Below are 22,292 nucleotides of genomic sequence, written 5' to 3'. Positions count from 1 at the left end.
TATTAAGATAAAACCCTACAGCAGCTCACTAGATACTCCTTAGATCCATAAATTGCTATGTATTTTGATTATTCACAACTAACTTTTGTTTATACTTCAGCTAGTTTCCAATCCAAGTGATAATTCTCATATCCAATCTAATTTAAATTATTTTTCCAAGCAAGACTGAGACAGGAGGAATGTTTAATTGTGCGGAGAAAGAGAATTAGTACACTTACCTTCGAAGAGACTTGGTAATAGGGATCACATCATTGTCACACAGCTTTAATTCAGAAACTGCTTCTTCTGAAAGCTTAAAAAATAAATCTGTCAAATATAAACAAATGACTAACAGGATAGATGAGAACAGTTTACATTTATATAGCATCTTTCACCCCATAGGATCTCTGACAACTTTACAAAGTATACACATACTATAAGGATCAGCTTGTTCGCCACTGAATCGAGCTTTGTGGGTGAAGTAGAAGAATTTAACACATTGCAACGTAACAGAGTCTTCAATACTTGTTCCTAATTTGCATCAAATCCACTTGAAACTGCAGAAAAATTAAGGTAGCAAAATGCAATTGCCTAATTCAAAACAGGGTAAGTTTAGTATGGCTAAAATTCCTTGCCCTGGTGAAAATTGCCATGTCTGTTAAGGAGTGGTCAAGATATTTTTGTTAGAACACATTATGCATGAAAGACAGCATCGTACATTCTAACAATGATGGTCTCATTGGAGAAGTGTTTTAATTCATCTTCTGAATTAAACACTACTTGTAGCACATGTTCTCTGAGGTCTTCCATCCAATTACTGACCTGCTCCAACACGGCTTTGGGAGATAGCATAATGGGACAGGCACATGATAAATAACAAGTAGATAAAGAATGTCTAAAGAGATTTTATTAAAAACATTTTGTTTCTGTAATATAGGACAATTAAATGCATTTTTCTTCATCTAAATATATGCTTAGAGGCTTTCCACCTTTCTGAAGCGATTATAAAAAAGCAAATCCAAATACTAGGCAATGTATCCCTTTACTCTGAAATGCCATGTTTCTCATGTAAATCCTTCTTTTCTTCCTGTGCCTAAGAAGACACTGTATAGGGTAAAATTTTACTACTATATTCCAAAATGGCAAAAGACACCTCATGTTGGCTTACGTGCTCAGTCTACACATCAGTGTGTTTGAGTTAAACAGATCAAATTACTACCCTTGCACTAAACATGATGGAGAGCCTCGTCAGAGGCACTACAGTAGCTAGCATGAAGTTTCAAAGACAACTGATGAGAGGAAGTATTCTGGTTTCATATAACTGAGGAATAGAGAACTCTCAAACTACTAAAGGTCTGACAGAGTCTGAAGCAGAGAAGGATACACAGATGATTCACATACAGTTGTGTGTAAACTGAAACACTGAAGAACACTTATAAAATATTAATATACAAAGATATTAAACATTCTAGATCTAAAGCAGACACTTGAATTCTAGAACCAATTAAATGTCTGAATAGATCAATAGATGAGTAAAAGTTTATAAAAAAGAAACAAATTTAGAGCTAGATAAAGGATAGAATAAAATATCTCCTGATACCTAGCCCTGTTCTCTTAAATACAGTATACCATCTATCCAATCTAATATGAAAGAAACCAAAAGATGAGAGTGGGACAGGAAGTTGGACATAATCTTGCAGTGTGATGTGGCAGAAAGAGTCAGTAAGAAATTATGGACTGCATGTAAAGAATCGCATCAAAAACATGACAGTTTTTGTCCATATGGTTTGGGGGGTGACCACATTTGAAATATTAATTTCTGAACATCTCTTTATAAAGATATATTGATAAACCAAAGTTCACTAAAGAGGTTAAAAAAAAAAAGTGTGTGTTGGGGGGGAGAGGCAGAGAAACTGACTCGCCCCAATTCAGGAACATGCTTAAGATCATGCTTATGTACATCCTAATTCAATAAGGCACTAGGCATGTGCTTAGTGTTAAATACGTGCTTAAGTCCCTTTGATTTCAATAGGTTTAAATGTGTTTAAGTGCTTTCCTGAACTGGGGCCTTTATGGGAAAAGATTAAAAGCAAACCACTACAAATTTTTGAATTGAAGCGTGGACCCCTTTGGAAATCTTAAGTTTCCCCAGGGGTCTGCAGAACACTGATCGAAAACCACTGAAATAGTATGTACAACATGCCTAACTTATAACAAAGGAAGGGCTTGTTTACACTCTTCAGATATTTGTACCCTGTTAACACCAAGGGGGGGGAGGGGAGGAGAGAGAGAGAGAAAAAACGATTTAGGGTGGTCCAAGGGACTATGAGAGGTGGTTAGAAATTAGAGGGGAATTGAAGGCTGAATACTGAGTAACAGGAAAAAACTTCCTAACATGGAGCTCCATTAGGTTTTCTCAACAGAACTGGTATGAGTTCTACCACTTGTGACAGAGTTATAGTAGACTGGATAGAAAGTAGAAAAGCTACTTAGGGAACAATACTACATTGTCAAGTATATGGACTAGAAGACAAAATAGGTCTTTATCTCCAACTTGAATGAATATGGGTAACTGTGGTCACATTTTTGTATGCTGGCTGGAATTCTAGCCTTTACAAGTACAGTCCCACAGAAAAATTAGACAGGATATTAATATCAATAAGACCCAATGTAAAAAAGAAACTGATTGCTTACTTTTTTAAATTCATCATTTTGTTCAGCAGTTTTATTCTGGTTAAAGCTTTCATGAACTGCTTGTAGGTTGAACAACATTAGCTTTAAAGCTTCAACTGGCCCATGGTGGTTACCGCCAGAAAAGGTATTTTCCTAAAACCAAAAAGCAGAAATAAAACACGAGCTATAATATTTTAAAAATCAGACCTGCTACTTTTAATTTTTCTTTAGGACAATTTGATAGTTGTGACCTATGTGGATTTTCCACTACTTTTTTATCAGTCTATAGAAATAGCATATAGAGGGCCTCATTCCCCACTACATCAATTGTATGGCACTGTAGCCCATGGAACCAACATAGATACAGTGCAGTAGATCTTGAGTAACAGAGGGTATGTCTACACTGCAGTTAAACACTCACAGCTGGCCCGGGTTTGCAGGGGTTGGCCAAGGGGCTGTTTAATTGTGGTGTAGGTATTTGGATTTGGGCTGGAACCCAGGCTCTGGGACCCTCCCAACTTGTGGGGTACCACAGTCCGAGCACCAGCCGGAGCCTGAACATTTACACTACGATTAAACAGCCCCATAGTACAAGCCTACTGACATGGGCCAACCACGGGTGTGTAATTGCAGTGTAGACATTCCCACGAGGTGGAATCAGGTCTAGAAACGATAAAGGAATATAGGAATTTGTCTGACAGCAATTTGGTAGAGAGATCATGCTTTTAGTAGGTCTTGATTTTATTTGATAGATGTTACACTAATAATGAACATAGCTGGGCACACACAAAAATTCTTAGCTGACAACTCCAAATATCAATTTTAATAAAAATACGATAAATCCAGAGCCAAACTCAATCCCACATTCACCCATAACATGCACACCATATGTTCCCCAACACTTGGAAAGCAAACACCTTGGAAAAGAGTTGTTTAGAACCTGAACTGTGAATTTTCACATTTTCTAATTTTGAATGTTTACTTTTAGAATGGACATCAGTAGCTTAAGAACAAATATCACCTCTGTTTGAAAATTATTTGCCTACTTTTGTTAACAAGTAACACTTTCAGATTACTATAGTTGAAAGATGAGAGGAATTTTTTTTAATTGTGATTTATAAGGAAAAGTTTATCCTCTAAGTATTCTTGTCCAGAATGCATCTTCAAGTCTTGAGTTTTCCCTTCAGCCTCCTCTCTCTTTCCCTTCATCATCTGCTCAAATCCCCTTCTAAACTCAACCATTATTTCTAGCTGCACCACCAAACCTCAGATCCTCACTTCCATCAGATCTATCAAGTGGCACTTCATACAAACGAAGCACTTTTCAGGTACCCTCTCCAGAATGATGTACATCCTGCAGCTTTCACACCAAGTTGTCTTCATGTTTCTTCCATTCTTTAGGTCTTTGTAGCTGTCATAGCCTCCTAAGCTCCCATAAACAACAAGCAGAACAAAAAACCACACACACACACTAGACACGCCCTCCCCCAAACTCCCACTATAACTCTCCAATTTTTCACAGCTCCGTTTGATGGCTCCTCTGCCTCTGGTTAGCCAGTTGGCTGCCTTTATATATGTTGGGGGGGGGGGGGGGGGGAGAGAGAGAGAGAGAGAGAGAGAGAGAGAGAGAGAGTGTGTGTGTGTGTGTGTGTGTGTGTGTGTGTGTGTGTGTGTGTGTGTGTGTGTGTGTGTGTGTGTGTGTGTGTGTGTGTGTGTGTGTGTGTGTGTGTGTGTGTGTGTGTGTGTGTGTGTGTGTGTGTGTGTGTGTGTGTGTGTGTGTGTGTGTGTGTGTGTGTGTGTGTGTGTGTGTGTGTGGAGAAGCAGAGCATTAGATCACAGCTAAACCTTGACTGAAGGTAAGGCTTGCCTAGCTATCATCTAATGCTCTGCTTGTCTCAACACTCTGCTCCCTACCAAACTTTACAAACTGAAAACAAACCACGGAGCAAAGACATACTCTCAAGAACTCATTCACTGCCCCCAAGGAACAGGGGCCTGTCTCCTTTTTCCAACAACAGATCTCCACTCAAACTCTTGTTTTCACCATTGTTTGCTGGTTCCTGTGCTGCTCCTCCTTTGGATGAACAACGCAGATGAGTATACATTAATCAACTCCATCCATTTTGCCCTTTGAAATTCAGCAAGAGGAGGTGAGGAGTAAAAAGCAGAAGAAAGGAGTAGATGTGATTCGGAATATCACTTGGAGGTATTTGAAATTGAGGGGAGGTGTGAACACTGGATCAATTATCCAAAGAGGACTGGGAGAATGTCACCTCACCTGTAGATGGGGAGGTGGTGAAGATGAGGAGGTGTCACCTCATAAGTAGAAGAGGAGGTGACGGAGCGGACTGAAAGTGTTGAAACTCATCCAGGAAACGGGTTTCAAGACTAATAAAGAGAAAGCCCAACTAGTGCAAAGGAGAGTGAATTGTTTGGGGGTGACCCTAGGGGAACAAGGAATTCAGGTAGATCAACAAAAGGTGAAATCATTAATGAATTTACCAAGGCCAGAGGATTCTCATACATTGAGGGTGATGTTAGGAGAGTTTAACTATTTAAGAAAACTGCTGGAATTTTGCCACTATAACTGGACCCTTGTGGCGTCTACTAAAAAATAAAGTAGAATGGGAGCAGGGGCCTGAACAAGAAAAAGCTTTCTGTAATTTAAAACAAGCCTTGATGCAAGCTCCAGCATTGAAATTCCCAGAAATAAACAAGCCATTTGTGATTAAGTTGGCAGCAACCCAATGAAGTCTAGCAGCCGTACTGATGCAAGAAACTGACAGAAAGTTAATACCGGTAGCACATGAGTCTAGAAAATTAACCCCTACAGAGCAGCAGTTTGGGATCTGTGAAAAAGAATGTTTAGCTGCTGTGTGGGCCTGTAGTGGGGCAGCTGCCCCACTCCTGCAGAACGGGATAAAAGCAGCCCTGCAGAGGGCTGCGGCTGGGAAAAAAGAGTGAAAACAGTTAAGGGAGTAGTTGACCACAGCTGTGGCCAGCTCAATTAGGGCCCAGCTGGTCCTGACAAGAGGGCTGTGGGCCAGAAGCTGGAGTAATCTCACTCTAGCCCTGGAGTGGGAAGGGCTAGCTGCCTGAAAGGAAAGTACCTGAAGCAGAACAGTGCTGGGGAATAGGGCAAGGGAGCTAGGGAACTCCAGCCTGGTAAACCCCCAGGCTACAGGTCTTGGTGAAGGCCTATAAAGGTACTGAGGCTACACAGGTGCAGCCTGGGAATAGGCAGAGGCAGCTGGTCCTAACCCCTTGCCAATGATAAGTGGCCATTACAGACTGCATTCTGCCCCAGTAAAAGAGGGCTAGATGATGACTGACAGTAGTCACTGAAGTGAGATGGGCTTAGGGGGTTGGGGGTTACCCTGGGAGGGGAGACCCAGAGTGTGGGGGTACTGCTGGGGCAGAACCGTGAGGTAAAGGGCATCTGAGTCTGGGGGGACACGGGGCCAGCGGCAGGCGAGACACTGGCCTGCAGAGGGCACTCTGTACACTGGAAAAGAGCTAATTCCCAGATGACCAGCGGGAGGCACCGCACCGGTGAGGAGTCACTTCGCTACAGGGCCATTGAAGCTTTTGATTTGACGACTGGTACAGTCCCTGTTATAATACCAACACCTGACTCTCCCCTGAAGTATATTTTAATCAGGAAAACTGCAGGGAAAAGCAGTATCACATATCATGATGGCCCAATGGACCTTGATGTTAACTAGCAGAGATGTTACATATGAGAATAACAAACAAGCAATGATGCTAGCATATGGTCTCCTGATGAAAGGAGAGGAGCATGAATGCCCACTTCCAGAAACTGAACCAAAGTTAGCTGAAGAAGCAACCCTGGTACATGAAATGTTAAACCTTGGAGAAAAAGAGGTTTGGTTTACAGATGGTAGTTCATACCATGAGAACACTAAGAAATATACGGACTATACAGCTGTACAAATTGATGGGGAAACAATTTCTGGTTCTAGGAGCATGACCTCAGTTCAGGGAGCAGAGGTCAGAGCTCTTAATGATCTGATTACACAGAAAAATAATGTTGCAGACTGTCTTTATGTCTATTTGGATTCAGACTTTGTGGTACAAGGACTGTTATACTGGATTGGGATTTGGAAAAAGATCATTGGGAAACAGCTGAGGGGAAAAATTTGGTCCAAAAAGAGGATTGGAATATCTACCTATAATTAGTTGAAAACACACCCAGGAAAATTAAGAGCAAGACATATTAAAGGTCATCAAAAGCCAAAAGGGAATGAAAAATATTGGAATGATAAAGCGGATGCTTTAACTAAATTAGCAGTAAAGGAACCTTTGGGAGTTATGGTAGTTAGTAGTCAAGCCTTAAAACAGGAGGTTAAACCTGAGGAAAGATGGGGAAACTGGAATATACAAGGTGGATATGTGGTGAATAAGAAAACAGGAGAGGTAAAGTGTGTACCTGACAAACTTCAAAGAGAAGAGATTAAAAACCTGTGCCACTCTATGGCCCACCAAGGAATAGAGAATACTCTCTTTAAAATAAAACAAATTGGAATATGGCCTAAGGTGTGAAAGCATGTAGAAAACGTTGTTAAAAATTGCATAAGGTGTGCAACAGACAGAAATAGACCACCGAATTCGGGACTCTTGTTACACCAAAGAATTGTGGGGCCATGGAGTAGAATACAGGTTGATTATACTGATAAATTGCCTAAGATCCAAGGGGGGAAATAAATATTTGTTAGTGATAGTAGATTCCTTTTCTGGATGGGTGGAGGCAATTCCCACCAGAAAACATACTGCAGAAATCACTGCCAAAAAGTTGTGCAAGTAGTGTTTAGTAGATATGGAATTCCAAAAGTAATTGATTCAAATAGGCCACATTTTGTAAGAGGAATAATTAAAAGTTTATTAAAAGCCTTAGGAATAAAGCAACAACTACATATTCCCTATCATCCTCAATCATCAGGGAGAGAAGAAAGGATGAATCAAACTATTAAATAAGCTCTATGTAAAGTAGTACAAGAAACTGGCAAAGACTGGGTCGATAAATTGCCCAATGGTGTTGGTGGCAATCCGAACTAGTGATCAATTGGGTACTGGCTAGGAGATTGTGGAGTCCTTTATTGTACCCAGAAGGGGAGGTATCAGTTACCCAGTGGATAAGGGAGTTACTAACAGAACTTAAGAGAGTGGAAAATGGAATAAGAAAGCGACAAGAAGTTTTAGAGCAAGTGATCAATAAAACTGAATTGCTTGCTAAATTATAAAATGATACATGATTAATGCCATTAATTATTGTATCAAGAGGGGGGAATGTTGGGAGATATATATGTATATACACACACACACACACACACAGTGATTCATATATCCATGTAATATGTATAGGTCATGGAGGCCTGGTATGAATGATGCGTGCCAGACATGAATGCGTGCGTTGCAAGTTAGCAATCGAAGCAAGGACTTAAGGTCAAGGACTATTAGAACTCTTTCTGCAAAAACAATCTTATGTTTCAAGAAAAATATGGAAAATCATCAGAAAAGGAAATAACACCAGCTGGACTGATTATAAAATTGTGTAAGAATTGTAGGAAATGGCATGACTTGGATCACGGCGGCCCACCCAACATTGTCTCTTTGGAATTTTGTGCAGGTAGAAGGCCTAGTAAACAAAGGCAAAGAACTGATGACACAACGGAATGGACTATAAATGGATGCCTATGATTTCTGCAAATCAGAATTACTTATTGATCCAGAGACCCGTGTGGATATAGGTGTGGTTTTCATCGGCTCCCCGCATCTTCTGATCTTATCCTGATGGAAGGAACCTTGACTGACCATCAGGACCATTCTGACCTTTGGACTCTGGTATACTATGTTTGGGGTGTGAAGGTGGAGTGAATAAGGTTTGTTTTGTAATCAATAAAGAGCATTTAGAGTATTATATACTAACACTGTGTCCGGTATCTGCTTGCTCCCCAGCCCATAGGGAGACCTCACTCGCGGGTCTAACACCCCCAAGCTACGGGTCAAATGTTGAGATGGTTGATGCTTTTAGAGGAACTTTCTTCCCCGGGATTCCAATTTTGCGACTCTGCTAGACAAAAAAGACGAGGAGGAAATGGTAATCCATGACACTTCAGATTTTATATTCCATCAATAAGACATACATATTCGGAGTCCAGTTTATATACTCCTATCCCTAAGGCTGGCCCTGCATCCTGTGAACTCACTTCCGCCCCCTCCCCGCTTCATATGATGTTACTCCTAAGAACTGTGAGGTTACAGTAGAAGCTCTGTCTCTTCATCCACACACTCAAATTTTGCTCAAAGAATTGTAAGACCTCTGCCAATACTAGTGGCAGAAGACCTTGAGACAGATGAGGCTATGCAGAAAAATAGTTATTTTGCTGAAATTGTGTAATTGTTAAAATAAGTTTATATGTTAGACTAATTGTTTAAGAATGATTAATCGTGCGCTATAAACTTTAAATACAATATATCAGTATTTCAAATGACATTAGAATTCTCTGATAGCATGAGAATTCCTTAAAAAAAGGCCTCCTCACTCCAGATTTTTTGTTTCCAGGGTGGAGGGGGGCAGGAAAGCAAAGATTTAGCACATAGAGTAATGTAGACCTCCAGTATTTTTAATAAGTTTGTTAATTAATTTAATAAGTATCTTTGAAGCAGCTTGACTTTAATCTTTGATAGAGTGAAATAAACTTTTACCCAGTTCCCCAAACGGTGACAGTTCTGCAAATTATTTTATTTATAAGGCCTTGTCCGCCTTGGGGACGTAGAAGCATATAAATGGGTAAGGAACTACTTTTGTATTTGTGCACTTTTGTAAGTCATAGGACAGTTGGTAATAAATTATTACCAGGAACAGACTCCAGTGTTTCAGGTGAACAGCTGAGACTCTTCAGGGGGTTGAGAACATCTCCAGTTATTTCCTCAATGTTATTTATTTGGAAAAAACAGACTCATGGGTGTGACTAAGAAACAGTACCCTAAAAGGAGAATCGCAAAAGTGGACCCAGAGTCAGACGGATATCACTTACTCATGATTGGGCAATGCAGTTGGGGTGACAATCTTGTGATCCTCTGATCCGATCAGATAATTACAGGTAAGGGCCTATGGGATAATACCAGCCCAAGTTTCACTCATAAGAGACCAGATAAATGAGGAAGAAGTTCACCACAATGACAACTCGAAGGCGGATATTCCTATTGCACAGTTTCAGGGTAACTGCACCTGCATCCGCTCCCTCCGTAGTCCATTCCAGGAGTGTCAAGTTAGGTGCTAGGTCTCCAGCTATCACTTATCTCTGATCAGGAACTCCTGCCCCACTACTTTCTGACCAAGGGTTTTAAGGCTTCATAGATCCCTCCCTTACAGTTGGATATACCCAGCAAACCAGTCTAACAGTGAATGTCTGCGTGTTGCTCTCTCTCTGAGAACTCTGAACAGCATATTGCCAGGAGTTACAAGTTACCACACAGCTCATCCTAGGCAAGCACATTTATTCTTAAGGTAAAGTATTACTGAGAAAATATTAAAAATAAAACAGATTTAAACACACCAGGAGTTACCCATTAGTCTTCTGGCAGTCTAGTAGGCCACAGTCTTTCCAGTGCTTCTGGAAGGGTTAGGGCTCCCCTTGAACAGAAGGTCCTATCCATTTGCTTGCAGAAAGGCGGCCCCATAACAATTCAAGCTCAACTTTTTATACCAAAAGCCCTTTCTTTGTTTGAGACTCTGGAAAGCCAACTTTGAATCAGTATACACGAACACCAGGTGGTGTTTCTCTGGAGTTATTTAACAATCTTCAGGGTAATCACCCCACACTGCTTTTAGGTAGTAGCCTATTTGTGGTAACCTGCCCTATGGAGTAGAATACAATCGTACATAAGCCATTCATAAATTTGATACAGTAGCCCCCAAAGATACTGCATGGGATTGCAATATCCATCACAACTTCTACTTTCCCTTCCAAAGAAAGTAGATGGAGACATTGCAGCCTGAGAACGTCAGTACCCAAGCCAGAAGATGTTGCCTGGCTCCCCAAACTACAGCTGCTAACTGACTCTGAAGCTTCACAGACAAGCAAACTAAAGAGCAGATACTTTTTCTGAGAAATTTTATTCTTTTTGTCTCCTTAACAGGACATTTGAACACCAGAACAGGGACACCTGCTAGGAAAAAACTGTCCTAGCTTTTTTCGAAGTGGATATGTTTGTAATATCTGGTAGCTGGTAATAGCATGTGCATATAAGCCCACAGTATAAGTTATCACTGAGTACTACTTAACCTAGGATCAAAGCAAATTATAGATCTTTAAGAGTCACGTAGGATATATAAAGATTTGATATATTTAAAGATTTAACCTAATCTTAACCAATTCTTTCCATGTTAGGGAGTGTTGGGTCAAAAAAAAACTAGCAAACCAGGAAGATGGTCTTCTCAAAGACCACGGCACCTTCCTCTTGTGTAAGGTACCAGTTCGGTACAGATACTTACTTGTGGGGGAATTCTGTGTCACTGAGCATGCACAATTTGTGCAGAAATTAAAGTGTTTTGTGCAGAATTTCCTTTTCCTCCACAGAGGAAAATAGGCTGGAGAGCTGCTGGCTACCACTAGGGGTTACTGGACCCAGCACAGCACAGCTTGCAAGCAGAAGACACTGCTGCGGGGAGGGCACTAGAGGGATCCCGGCAACTGCAATTTTCAACATGCCCTGAAGGAAGGAAGCGGCATGTAGGAAACTCCACACAAACCCAGGACCCAGCATCAGGCTATTTCTCTCTCTGGATCCCTGGGCTCTGGGGGAGAGGGGTAGGTATGTCTGGACTGGCGGGGGTGTCTGGCCACGGCTGAACTCTGAGGGGGTCGGGCACAGGGGGTGCATGTGAGTGTCTGTGCTGGGGGAAATCCTGAAGCTGGGGGGGGGAGGAGGAATAGGGGGTGTGGGTGCCTGGCCCCCCAACTGGGCTCTGGGGGGAGGGGGAAGAGAAACAAGAACTGAGTTGTTATAGGGGTTTCCTCAACTCTATTTTTTTGCGTCTGTACTGTTACAGACATAGTTGCGGATAGGTATTTTGAAATAAATTACCAAAATAATTCAAACTGGCATTATTATTGAGTGTTATTTTGACAACTAAAATATGGAGAATTTTAAATTTTTGGGAGCAGAATTCCCCCAAGAGTAATAGATATAATCTTTACATCAAACTTTGTAAAGAAAATGATTTAGGAAAGACCTGGTCATATAAAACAACATGAAGGTGTTCTTTTTTCAGAGATTCCAAAAAGGAATGTTGGGAGTTGTTAAATCACAAAAAGCTAGAACATAACCCCCAACCCCCGCAAAAAAAAAGCTCTACATGTGTCCTTAAAACGTCAGTGAAAAACATGTGTAGTTGGGAACGTTTTGTAGAAAACCTTTATTTATTTCTTAAATGCAAGCACACAGTGAAATGCAAATATATGTTAGTATAGTTTCTAATGTAAATTCCTAATATCACCACTATAACATGATTCAATGGCTGAAAGTTGAAGCTAGACAAATTCAAATTGGAAACAAACACATACATTTTTGATAGTCAGGCTAATTAACAATTGGAATAGCTTCCCAGGGGTCAGCATGGATTCTTCATCACTGACCATTTTTAAATTAAGATTGGATGTTTTTCTAAAAGATATGCTCTGGGAATTATTTTGGAGAAGTTCTCTGGACTGTATTATACAGGAGATCACGAAGGTCCCACTTCTGACCTTGGAATCCATAAACTGTTTTGTAAATGGCAAAATGCTGTATATACCAACATGGAATATAATGATCTCGCTAACTTGATTACTAATACAAGAACTTATTTATATACAGAACATTTATTATTAACACTGTGTTAGGAAACAAAAAATAGAAAGCGTTCAGTTAACAAAAGTGAGACTGAAAACATCAGGAATGTTTTCTTTAGTGAAGAGATGAATATGAAGGGAAACTATACAAAATAATGATCTAGAGCAGTGGTTCTCAACCAGGAGGTACGTGTACCCATCGGGGTACATGGAAGTCTTCCAGGGGGTACATCAACTCATCTAGATATTTTCCTGGTTTTATAACAGGCTACATAAAAAGCACCAGTGAAGTCAGTACAAACTAAAATTTTATACAAAATTATTTGTTTATACTATACACTGAAATGCAAGTACAATATTAGTAGTCCAATTGATTTATTTTATTACTTTCTCATTTTTACAATAGTTAACAATTTTTCAGTAATATTGTGCTGTGACACTTTTGTATTTTTATGTCTGATTTTGTAAGCAAAGTACTTTTTAAATGAGGTGTAACTTGGGGCTACACAAGACAAATCAGACTCATGAAAGGGGTACAGTGGTCTGGAAAGGTTGAGCACTACTGGTCTAGAGAAGGTAGACTGACATATTTAGTTTAATTAAAAGGCAACAATAAAGCTAATACAAGAGGAAAAACAATATATAACCAAGCTGTGGAACTCAACTGATTGACAAAAGCTATTACTGAAGCTAAGAGATTAGTAGGATCAGATATTTATATGGATAATGATAATGCCACCATTTAGTTACTTCAGATAGGAAAAACATTAAAATATAGGATAGAAAATTCAAGCAAGTAATGAAACAATTACTATTATCAAAATAGGTTAAGATCAACTGCTATTTATTTGCAATCCTTGATCATGGAAAGGTCAGAATGTAGGGTTTAATCATTAGAATTATGTGACCATTTAAAGCCATTACAATTTTTCCTTTTGCTGTTAACTCATTATTAAAGCTAAAACAGAAACCAATTACAAGTGTTCCTCATGCTACTATTTATTGGTCTTATGTACTTTTGATGTCCATGTTAGCACATGCACTAGAATCAACTTACAGAACTGTAAAGTCTTATGATTTCCTTTAAGACTACTATAAGCAAGAAATATTACAAGATAGGTATAATTAAACTTAACCTACCTGATTGTCATTATTTAAACAGTCTTCAAGGAATTCATTAACCATGTTAGCCTTGGGGGACTGTAGGGCGTTCTCATCTTCCTCACAGCGTACAGGTACTGGAGGTTTGCTAAACAAAAAGTTAAACATGCAATTGAAAGTATGAAACAGCTTTACAAACTCAAATTGCTATAAGATACATTCACATGTCATTGGGACTAATGTTTCATATGCTTATAAAATATGCAGATAATAGGCTGGGAGAGGTTGCAGAGGATAGGATTAGAATGATCCTGATAAATTGTAGAATTGCTCTGAAACCAACAAGATGAAATTAAATAAAGACAAATGCAAAGTACTGAACCTAAGAAGAAGAAAAAAAAAATCAAATTCACAATATAAATGAGAAATAACTGGCTAGGTAGCAGCACTGCAGAAAAGAATTTGTGGGTTATAGTGGGTCACAATTTGAAGCTTAGTCAACAGCGTGATGCTGTGGTGAAAAAGATGCTGGGCTGTAATAAGAGGTATCATACATAAGACACGGAAGATAACTGTTCCGCTCTACTTGGCACTGGTAAGACCTTCAGCTGGAGTACTATGTCCAGTTTTGGGCACAACACTAAAAAAAACAATGAACTGGAGATAGAGAGGAGAATAACAAAAGTGATAATATATTTCAAAGACATGATCTAGGAGGAAAGGTTGAAAGAACTGGGCATGTTTAGTCTAGAGGAGAAGAGGCTGGGGAAGGGAACGTAAGTTTTCAAATATATAAAAAGTTGTTTTAAAGATGACCATGATCAATTGTTCTCCACATCCACTGAGGGTAGGACAAGAAGTAATTGGCTTAGTTTGCAGCATGGGAGAGTTAGGTTAGATATTAGGAAAAATCTTTCTAACCAGTTAAGTAAGGGAATAAGTTACTTAAGGAGGTATGGAATCCCCATCATTGGAGGTTTTCAAAAACTAGTTAGACAATGGTGGGATGGTCTAGGTATACTTAACCCTGCCTCAGTGTGCAGGGATGGAGTAGGTGACCTCTTTAGGTCCCTTCCAGCCCTACATTTCTAGGATGCCTATCCTACCAAAATGTGATTCAACACAAGTTCAATTCCACCACTGGTACTGATTGGTGCAGACAGGGTTCACCTCTTTCCACCACTGATGATTAAGTTCCACTTTTTCCTGTGTAGACAAGACCTTCATAGTCATTTTAAAAAAGGAGGGGGTGAAGTGGGAAGGAAGATAAGATATTAACATTTTTTACTATAGCTTTCCACTATACCGGATTCATTCTGCTCCCTATATTTGGAACAATACCCAATTACCAATGCACCAAAAATCTTCACTCTCCTCCTTCAAACAACTCATCAGAACATCCTATTTATATTACAGCCCTCATTTCCTGAGTTAGCTAATCCTCCCCGACTTCATTTTCACATCAAAACATTTAAGGTTACTTTCCCCTACAGTGTAGGTCAAATTATTTGGTCCTGTAGAAGACAATCCTTTTTTTACATCCAGGACTACTCCAAACACCCAGTCCAAGAATCTAGACCCATATTTGAAGCTGTCCAGGAGCCTTCACAGCTATCAACTGTTCCCCCCATAAACAAATGACAGTGTGTTGCCTTGCATCAAAACTTTTCCTGCACTAACAAAATTTACAAAACTAGGGATCCAGAAATATATCACTGTGGGTTTAGTGAAAGTAGAAACCTAGTAATTGATAAAATGATTGAACAGGAGACAGTAGAGTACCACCTCATATGATAAAATATCAAAATCTTAGCAATTCAAGCTGCATCTTCTAAAAACACTCCCTTCTCTTTCCTTAGCATTTTTATGTGAGAAAATCATGCTTATCTAAAATATTCTATAGCAATGGTTCTCAACCTGTGGGCTGCTTGCAGTCCAATCAACACCCAGCTGCAGTCCATGTGACATCCTCAGAGCCATACGTGTGGTGCCCACATAACACAGAGAGCTGCATATGCAGCTCACAATGGTAAATAGGTTGAGAAACACTTATCTATAGTATACACAACACATATACTTAGGCAATGATAACCATTAATACAATTTGTTCTTGAAAGTGTATTTTTGTTTACTCACAAAGCAACTGGAACATTTTCCCATGATCTTTCTGCTTCCAGTATATCTACTGTACAAGGGCTGCCATCATTTTTCAGAGCACTTGATAAATTCTCAACAGAAGACTCTAGAGTTCTCTTTGCCTTCAAGATAAGCAACTCAATCTGGTCATCTAAAAACACAACACAGCATCATCACCAGTTACTATTCACTACGATTCTTCAAGTCCGCAATTTCACTTTCATTATTACAAGATACTGTTCAGACTTAGTCTAAATGATTTGTAAGACACTGGAAATAGTCTGTCCTCTTTCACAGACAGTATTGTCAAAATTTTCAAAATGCGGTGCCTAAATTTTGCTTAAATATGAAATTAAGCCTCTTAATATGGAGCTATGAGACTAACTCTAGGTACCTATTTTTAAAAATCTTGCCATCTGATTTTATAGAACAAATAGTCCTCTATTCCAAGCTCTAAGTTCCCAGAAAAGAATCAAATACCGCTCTTCCCAACATAAAATACATCCCAGAACATAAAATAACCTCTACAATAAACAAAAACCCTCTAGCCTTCAACCCACCTCAACACTTGGGGAAAAGATTATCTTGTATTATACCCTGAAGATTAACAGATCTGGTGGAGTGGGAAGAGAGAATTCCAAAGTTGAGTATCCCTCTCAAAGAACGCCCTGCTAACAGCTGTCTCCTCTTTATAGTAGGGGACAGCATCAGTGCCTCTGCTGATCTTTATTGTGGCTGTAGGGCAGGGACCGGCAACCTTTGGCATGCGGCCCACCAGGGTAAGCTGGTTTGTTTACCTGCCACATCCACAGGTTCGGCCGATCGTGGCTCCCACTGGCCGCGGTTCGCCATCCCAGGCCAATGGTGGCAGCGGGAAGTGGTGCGGGCCAAGTGATGTGCTGGCCACCACTTCCCGCAGCCCCCATTGGCCTGGGACAGCAAATCGCAGCCAGTGGGAGCCGCGATTGGCCAAACCTGTGGAAGCGACAGGTAAACAAATCAGCCAGGCCCGCCAGGGGGCTTACCCTGGCGGGTCACATGCCAAAGGTTGCCGATCCCTGTTGTAGGGCATATTATTGTTCAATTGCACCATCTGTGTCAGATGTGAATTGAAGGGAAAATTAACATAGCCACAGCCTTTCCATGCAGTAGGATGTTTCCTTCCATACCTCATTTATAGAATACAGCATTTAAGATTCCTTAACTTTATAAAGCCCTCTGATATTAAGATTTTCATTTAATCAAATATATATCAATACTGAGGATTCTTAAGTGGCTGGCAAATAGGTCTTCATAGTGTTATACACACACCATATGTAATTACATACAAAACCTGCATTAGTTAGATTGCAAAGTCAAGCACTCAAAAATTAGAAAGTGGCAGATTTACGTTTTCATGTGCAACCCTAATTCAACTACCTGTCCAACTAGCCTTTGGACTGAGTGAGGTAGGGGTCCTGGTGGGGGAGGGGGGAGTATGTGATCATATAATTAAAAACTGCATTATAATAGATATACACAAAGGGGTGAAAACTGAAGTTATGCAGGCATCTGTAAAGCTGACATTTCCTAACTTCTGAGTGCTTGACTTTGCCATCTAAAATAATGGTTTTAATTAGATTTTATAGAATTTTCTAGTTTTTTTTTGTTTTTTTTTAAATAAACCAAATCCCAACCATACATTACCAGCAATGTGAATGCTGAATCCTCAACACTGCAACGCAGACTTCTACCTCTTGAGCTACCTGACTAACCACATTAGCTAGCAACAGGAAAATGCTGTTGGGGGTGGGCTGCTGGCACCACATGCTGGGAGATTTTTTTAATAGAGTCTAGCTCAGCAAGCTGCCCCCCACCTGGGAATTGAAAGAGCTCCTGCTCCACATGGTGCTCCCAGGGAGGACTGGAAACTGGGCACAAACTGGTTATGGGGTGAGCTCGGCTTTCTTATCCCCTAGAGTTGAGGGAGCTACTGCCCATGTTGTGCCCCCCTGCAGGGATAGAGCACTGAATCCTTTCCCCCCGACCCCGCAAATGGGCACAGTAATGTCCAGCTCCCTCCATTCTTTCCTATTGCAGCTGGTCACAGGTATTCTCAGTGCAGTATCTGCTTCTGCTGTTTGAGAGAAACTGGCAGAGGCTGGTCACAAAGGCAAACCAGCTAGAAGTGTGAAGTCAACATGCATAAGTTAAAACAGGGTTAACCCTGTATGGATACTCTCATTTAGGAGTAAAGTGCCCTTTGTTCACTCTAACTTAGGGGGATGTTAATATTATGGACTCTACAGTGGTACAGCTATAGCGCTGCAGCTGTGCTACAGTAGCACCATAGAGTAGACACTTCCTAGACCATGAAGTTTTTCCTGTCTCTGTAGTAAATCCACCCCCTCAAGAGGCGGTAGCTAGGTGGACTGAATTCTTCTTTTGATCTAGTTGTGTCTATACCAGGACTTAGGTCAACTTAACTATGTCTCTCACCGACATGAATTTCTCACACTCAGTGGACTGACGAATCTAGGTCAACCTAAATTTTGGATGTAGACCAGACCTTAACCCTCCCAGATTAAATTACAGTGTACTAAGCCCACTTTACTCCTGAATGACAGCATTCATTGGATGGGTGGGTGAGATTAAATATGTACTAATTTATACATATTGACTTCAGAACTTTAGCTGATTTACCTTAACTTTACTGAGGGCTTGTCTTCATGAACACTACACTGGTGCAACTGTGCTGCTGTAGCGATTTAGTGAAGACCTCTCATTGTAGTTAATCCACCTCCCCGAGCGGCAGTAGCTATGTTGAGGGCAGAAGCTCTCCTGTTGACATAGCGCTGTCTACATGGGGAGTTACATCAGTATAACTATATCACTCAGGAGCGTGGATTTTTCACCACTCCCCCACGTAGAATAGGTGTGAATAGCCTTACTGCGCAATATAAGAGGAGCATATTCTGCCATGTGTGACTAAAAGGGTAACATTTCGCATTTAACATTCTCAAGAAACATTCAAACCAAATCATGCGTAATGCAGTTACCTCTGAATGGCTGTCTGGACTGTCTTGAGAGACCATTGCCAGGTTGGAAGTCTGCACTTGGTCTGACATATCGGCAATTTCCTGATACTTTACTGTCACCTGTTGGATCCAGATAACTATTTTGTTCAAAAGAACTGCAGTCCAATTTATCCACAACATGGCATTTTTTCAGATTCTCACACATTTGTGAAGAGGAAAATTCATCTTGTACGTTAACTGTCTGAATAAAACTTTGATTAGCTGAATCACATAAAAGGTTATGACTCTTTAGCCAGATTGGGTACTTGAAATCAGGAATACTACTTATCCCAGACACATTCAAGTCGGACTTATGGCTAGTAAGCCACCTTGGATAATTCTTGACAGAAATGGACTTAGAGTGTTGTTGAAAAAGGCAATCCCCTGCATTTTCTTTAGAAAATATAGAATTATATTTGTGAGATTTATACACATTGTGTTTCTCTTTGTCAATGTCTCTGTAGTGATTTCGATTATCCACAGCATTGCCATTGTCTTGGAAACCAAAGTCTTTTTCAACATCAAATGAGGAAGTTTGATAAGCATAGAAGGGAGATTTTTTCAGTGACTTCCTAATCCACTTCCCGCTTTGAAGCCCTGACCCAGAAGGTATCCTGTGGATAAAAGGCAGTGATCCATCTGCTGGAAATGCTAGTAGATCATCTGTGGTGAGACTAATCAAGTCTGGGTCACAAACAGTTTGTCTTATAAAAGGTGAGGCAATGGAATTGAGTTTTACTTGCTGGTTAAAGTCCTCCAAAGCTGAAAAACAGAGAAACAGTTTTTATATATTTTCCTAAATTTAAAAAAAATTAAAACTATGTACTTGAAAAACTTATGATAGATACATTTTTACATTAGTTCTTTTACTAAATTACAATGTGAATATTGCGGACTGATGTTTCAAAGCATCATAGTCGATCAATTCTGACTCCACTTCTCTCAAAATATTGGTGGCAAAAATGAACAAAATAAAGTCATTTAAAACTTTTGTCTTACTCCCCATGAGTCAAGATACTCATGTTATGCCTGTGGAACGGTAGAGGGGGGTGGTTTTGTGGGAAATCTAGCATCTTCTTTCTGCTGTTTATCTGATTCATAAAACCAAAACGGTGCACCATTCAGAGAAGTATTTTGACTTCAGTGCAGGACTATAAATGGCAGCATATTTCAGACATCACCTGGATTGGAGGCATTATTGATCTAGCCCTCATTTCGTTTGATGCTCCAACTGGGGGTGCAGGAGGGGGCTCCAGTGGGGACAGAGGACTCCCACAGCCCGCTCTCCCCGCAGCAGCACCTGAGGCGGGGAGTGGGAGGAAAACGATGCCCCCTCCCTACTGCAGAAGCTACGGGGCTAGGGCCACAGGACGGGCACCTCTCTCCGGGCTGGTTCAGGCCAGGGCTGGATTCAGGTCAGGGGAGGGACGCTTTGGCCAGTCCGAGCGCAGCAGAGTTGGAGTTGGGGGAGGGGCGCCCCGGCTTTGGCCAGGTGCCCTCCCCCAGCCGCAGCAGGTTCCCCGCGTGGGTTCCCTAAGCATCTGTGCAGCGCTAAGAAGGCGGCTGCGCAACTTACAGGGAACTTAGATACCAACGTAAGTTTGTACTGTAGACCAGGGCTGAGTGCTGTATTTTCAAAGAATTGCTTTCATATAAAACATTTGTGTACCTAAAAATCTGTGTAATGCATGTGTACAGCTGACCATTTTGCCCATAATACATTTCAAATGACAATTTACAGGATGCACAGAACTCACAAGACACTGAAACCTTTTCAGCAATTAGATTTTAAATTTTAAAGTTTTATTGGGACACAGAATACAGCTAAAAGAAAAGGAGTACTAGTGGCACCTTAGAAACTAACCAATTTATTTGAGCATAAGCTTTCATGAGCTACAGCTCACTTCATCAGATGCATTCAGTGGAGTACAGCTAACTACTTTTTGATGTACAAATGTTGAAACCCTACAGAGTGTGTCCAAGTTGCTATCACATGTAAATTGTAGCTGTTATCACATTATGTAGCACCACAAGTGCACATGGAGTCTCACAGACATAAGACAGTCCCTGGCCCCCAAAAAATCTTACAACATGAATACTGTAGGATCTAGTGTCAGCAGAAGAAACAGACTTGTCCAATTTTAGGGCATGCCTTCAAGGTTAGACATTTTTCTAATACATCTGTAATATTTCAGGCAGAGTACTGACTGTCACCTATACACAAATATTAAAGCTGATTCCCTGTCTCTCCCAAAGTGCAGCAAGTATATTAGAAGAAAAAAGTAGAATTGAAAGGACAAGACAATAGCCTGCAGCTACAGAACCTGAACCTGTGATCGTAGTAGAACTCACAAAATATGCAGGGTCAGAATTCAGTCTTTTAGAAGAGATTTCTAAAACTGAGATTCTAATGGCATCATTAAAATGTATTTTACTTTCCTAGCCAAATTCCATTTTAGGTATTTTTACTACCCAAAATCTTCCACCAATTTCAGCTGCATAATATATTAATCTACTGTGTTAAACACATCCAGTCTTGCAAATGTATAACGTGCAGACATGCTCAGTAAAGCATCAATGAGGCTCAGTGCAGGATTGGGGGCCCAGTTTGTAAAGTGCTTTCAGTATATAAAGTAAAGAGAAAATATTTTTTTAAAATAGAAAAAGTTGTTTTTAAGCAAGCACTAGAATCACAAAGCTATTAAACAAAAATATCAGCCTTACCTAACCATAAACAAACTGCATGCCACTAAAACGGTTTCTCTCACACCCACACATCTCCAGGTGTTTCTGACTAGAGTTTTTAGTGGTTAAAGTTAGTTGATAGCCAATAAACTCGTGTTAACTAACACAGCTGTAAAGGCTAATGCAACACCTTTACAAACCTTTGTTCCCAGTCATGGTGCAGCCTATGGTTCAGACAAAAAACTCTAGTTCAGATAAAGTAACAAGTAACCCCAACTATTTGAACTGATAATACCATCAGCACCTAAGAGGTGCTCTAGCAAATTAGTTTTATATAATTCTGATGTTACTCTAGGAACAGAAATTGAATCCTTGTCAAGATCCAAGTTTAGGCACTGATTTACAATATTATGTTCTATACATGCACATCATATATTGTGGGGATGATTTATATTTAATCAGCTGCAGAGCAGTAAGTTTATTCCTGTACCTATGACTGTGTCATCAGACCACAAATCTATTTCCCCACTGTGATGTATTCTAACATTCTTAGCCTCTGATTAGTTCCAAACATCAGTTACTCATTTAGTCATTTTCCCCCAAAATGCAGAATTTTCCATAAAATGACACCTGCTTAAGATCCAGGACATGCAATATTCAATGCAGTATCACAGACATGTTTTCTATTTTTAAAATAGCATTTAAATCCATTGTGTCACAGTGACATATGCAATCTGAGGAGTTTTGTTGAAAAGATGGAAAGTATCCTTAACACTAGCTTTTGGCTAAGAGCTCAATCTCAGAT

General features: G+C 40.2%; 1 protein-coding gene across 9 annotated transcripts in view; it reads right to left on the bottom strand.

Annotated features, from left to right (window-relative positions):
* Nucleotides 1-22,292, bottom strand: part of C5H18orf54 (chromosome 5 C18orf54 homolog) — a 30,618-nt gene that overhangs the window by 5,081 nt on the left and 3,245 nt on the right. For 2 of the 9 annotated variants that reach the window (XM_073343568.1, XM_073343567.1), the window contains exons 3-7: nt 18,785-19,564; nt 15,747-15,897; nt 13,650-13,758; nt 2,674-2,805; nt 219-292 (exon numbers count right to left, since the gene is read on the bottom strand). In XM_073343568.1, the coding sequence (XP_073199669.1) occupies nt 219-292; nt 2,674-2,805; nt 13,650-13,758; nt 15,747-15,897; nt 18,785-19,564 (1,246 nt within the window). The other 7 variants (XM_073343569.1, XR_012158843.1, XR_012158844.1 and 4 more) reach the window with 7 other exon arrangements.

Source organism: Lepidochelys kempii, chromosome 5 (assembly GCF_965140265.1).
Source record: "Lepidochelys kempii isolate rLepKem1 chromosome 5, rLepKem1.hap2, whole genome shotgun sequence".
In the NCBI taxonomy this organism is placed as follows: Eukaryota; Metazoa; Chordata; order Testudines; family Cheloniidae; genus Lepidochelys; species Lepidochelys kempii.
Note: the sequence above shows the minus strand (reverse complement) of the source record. Positions and strands in the feature narration are given on the sequence as shown.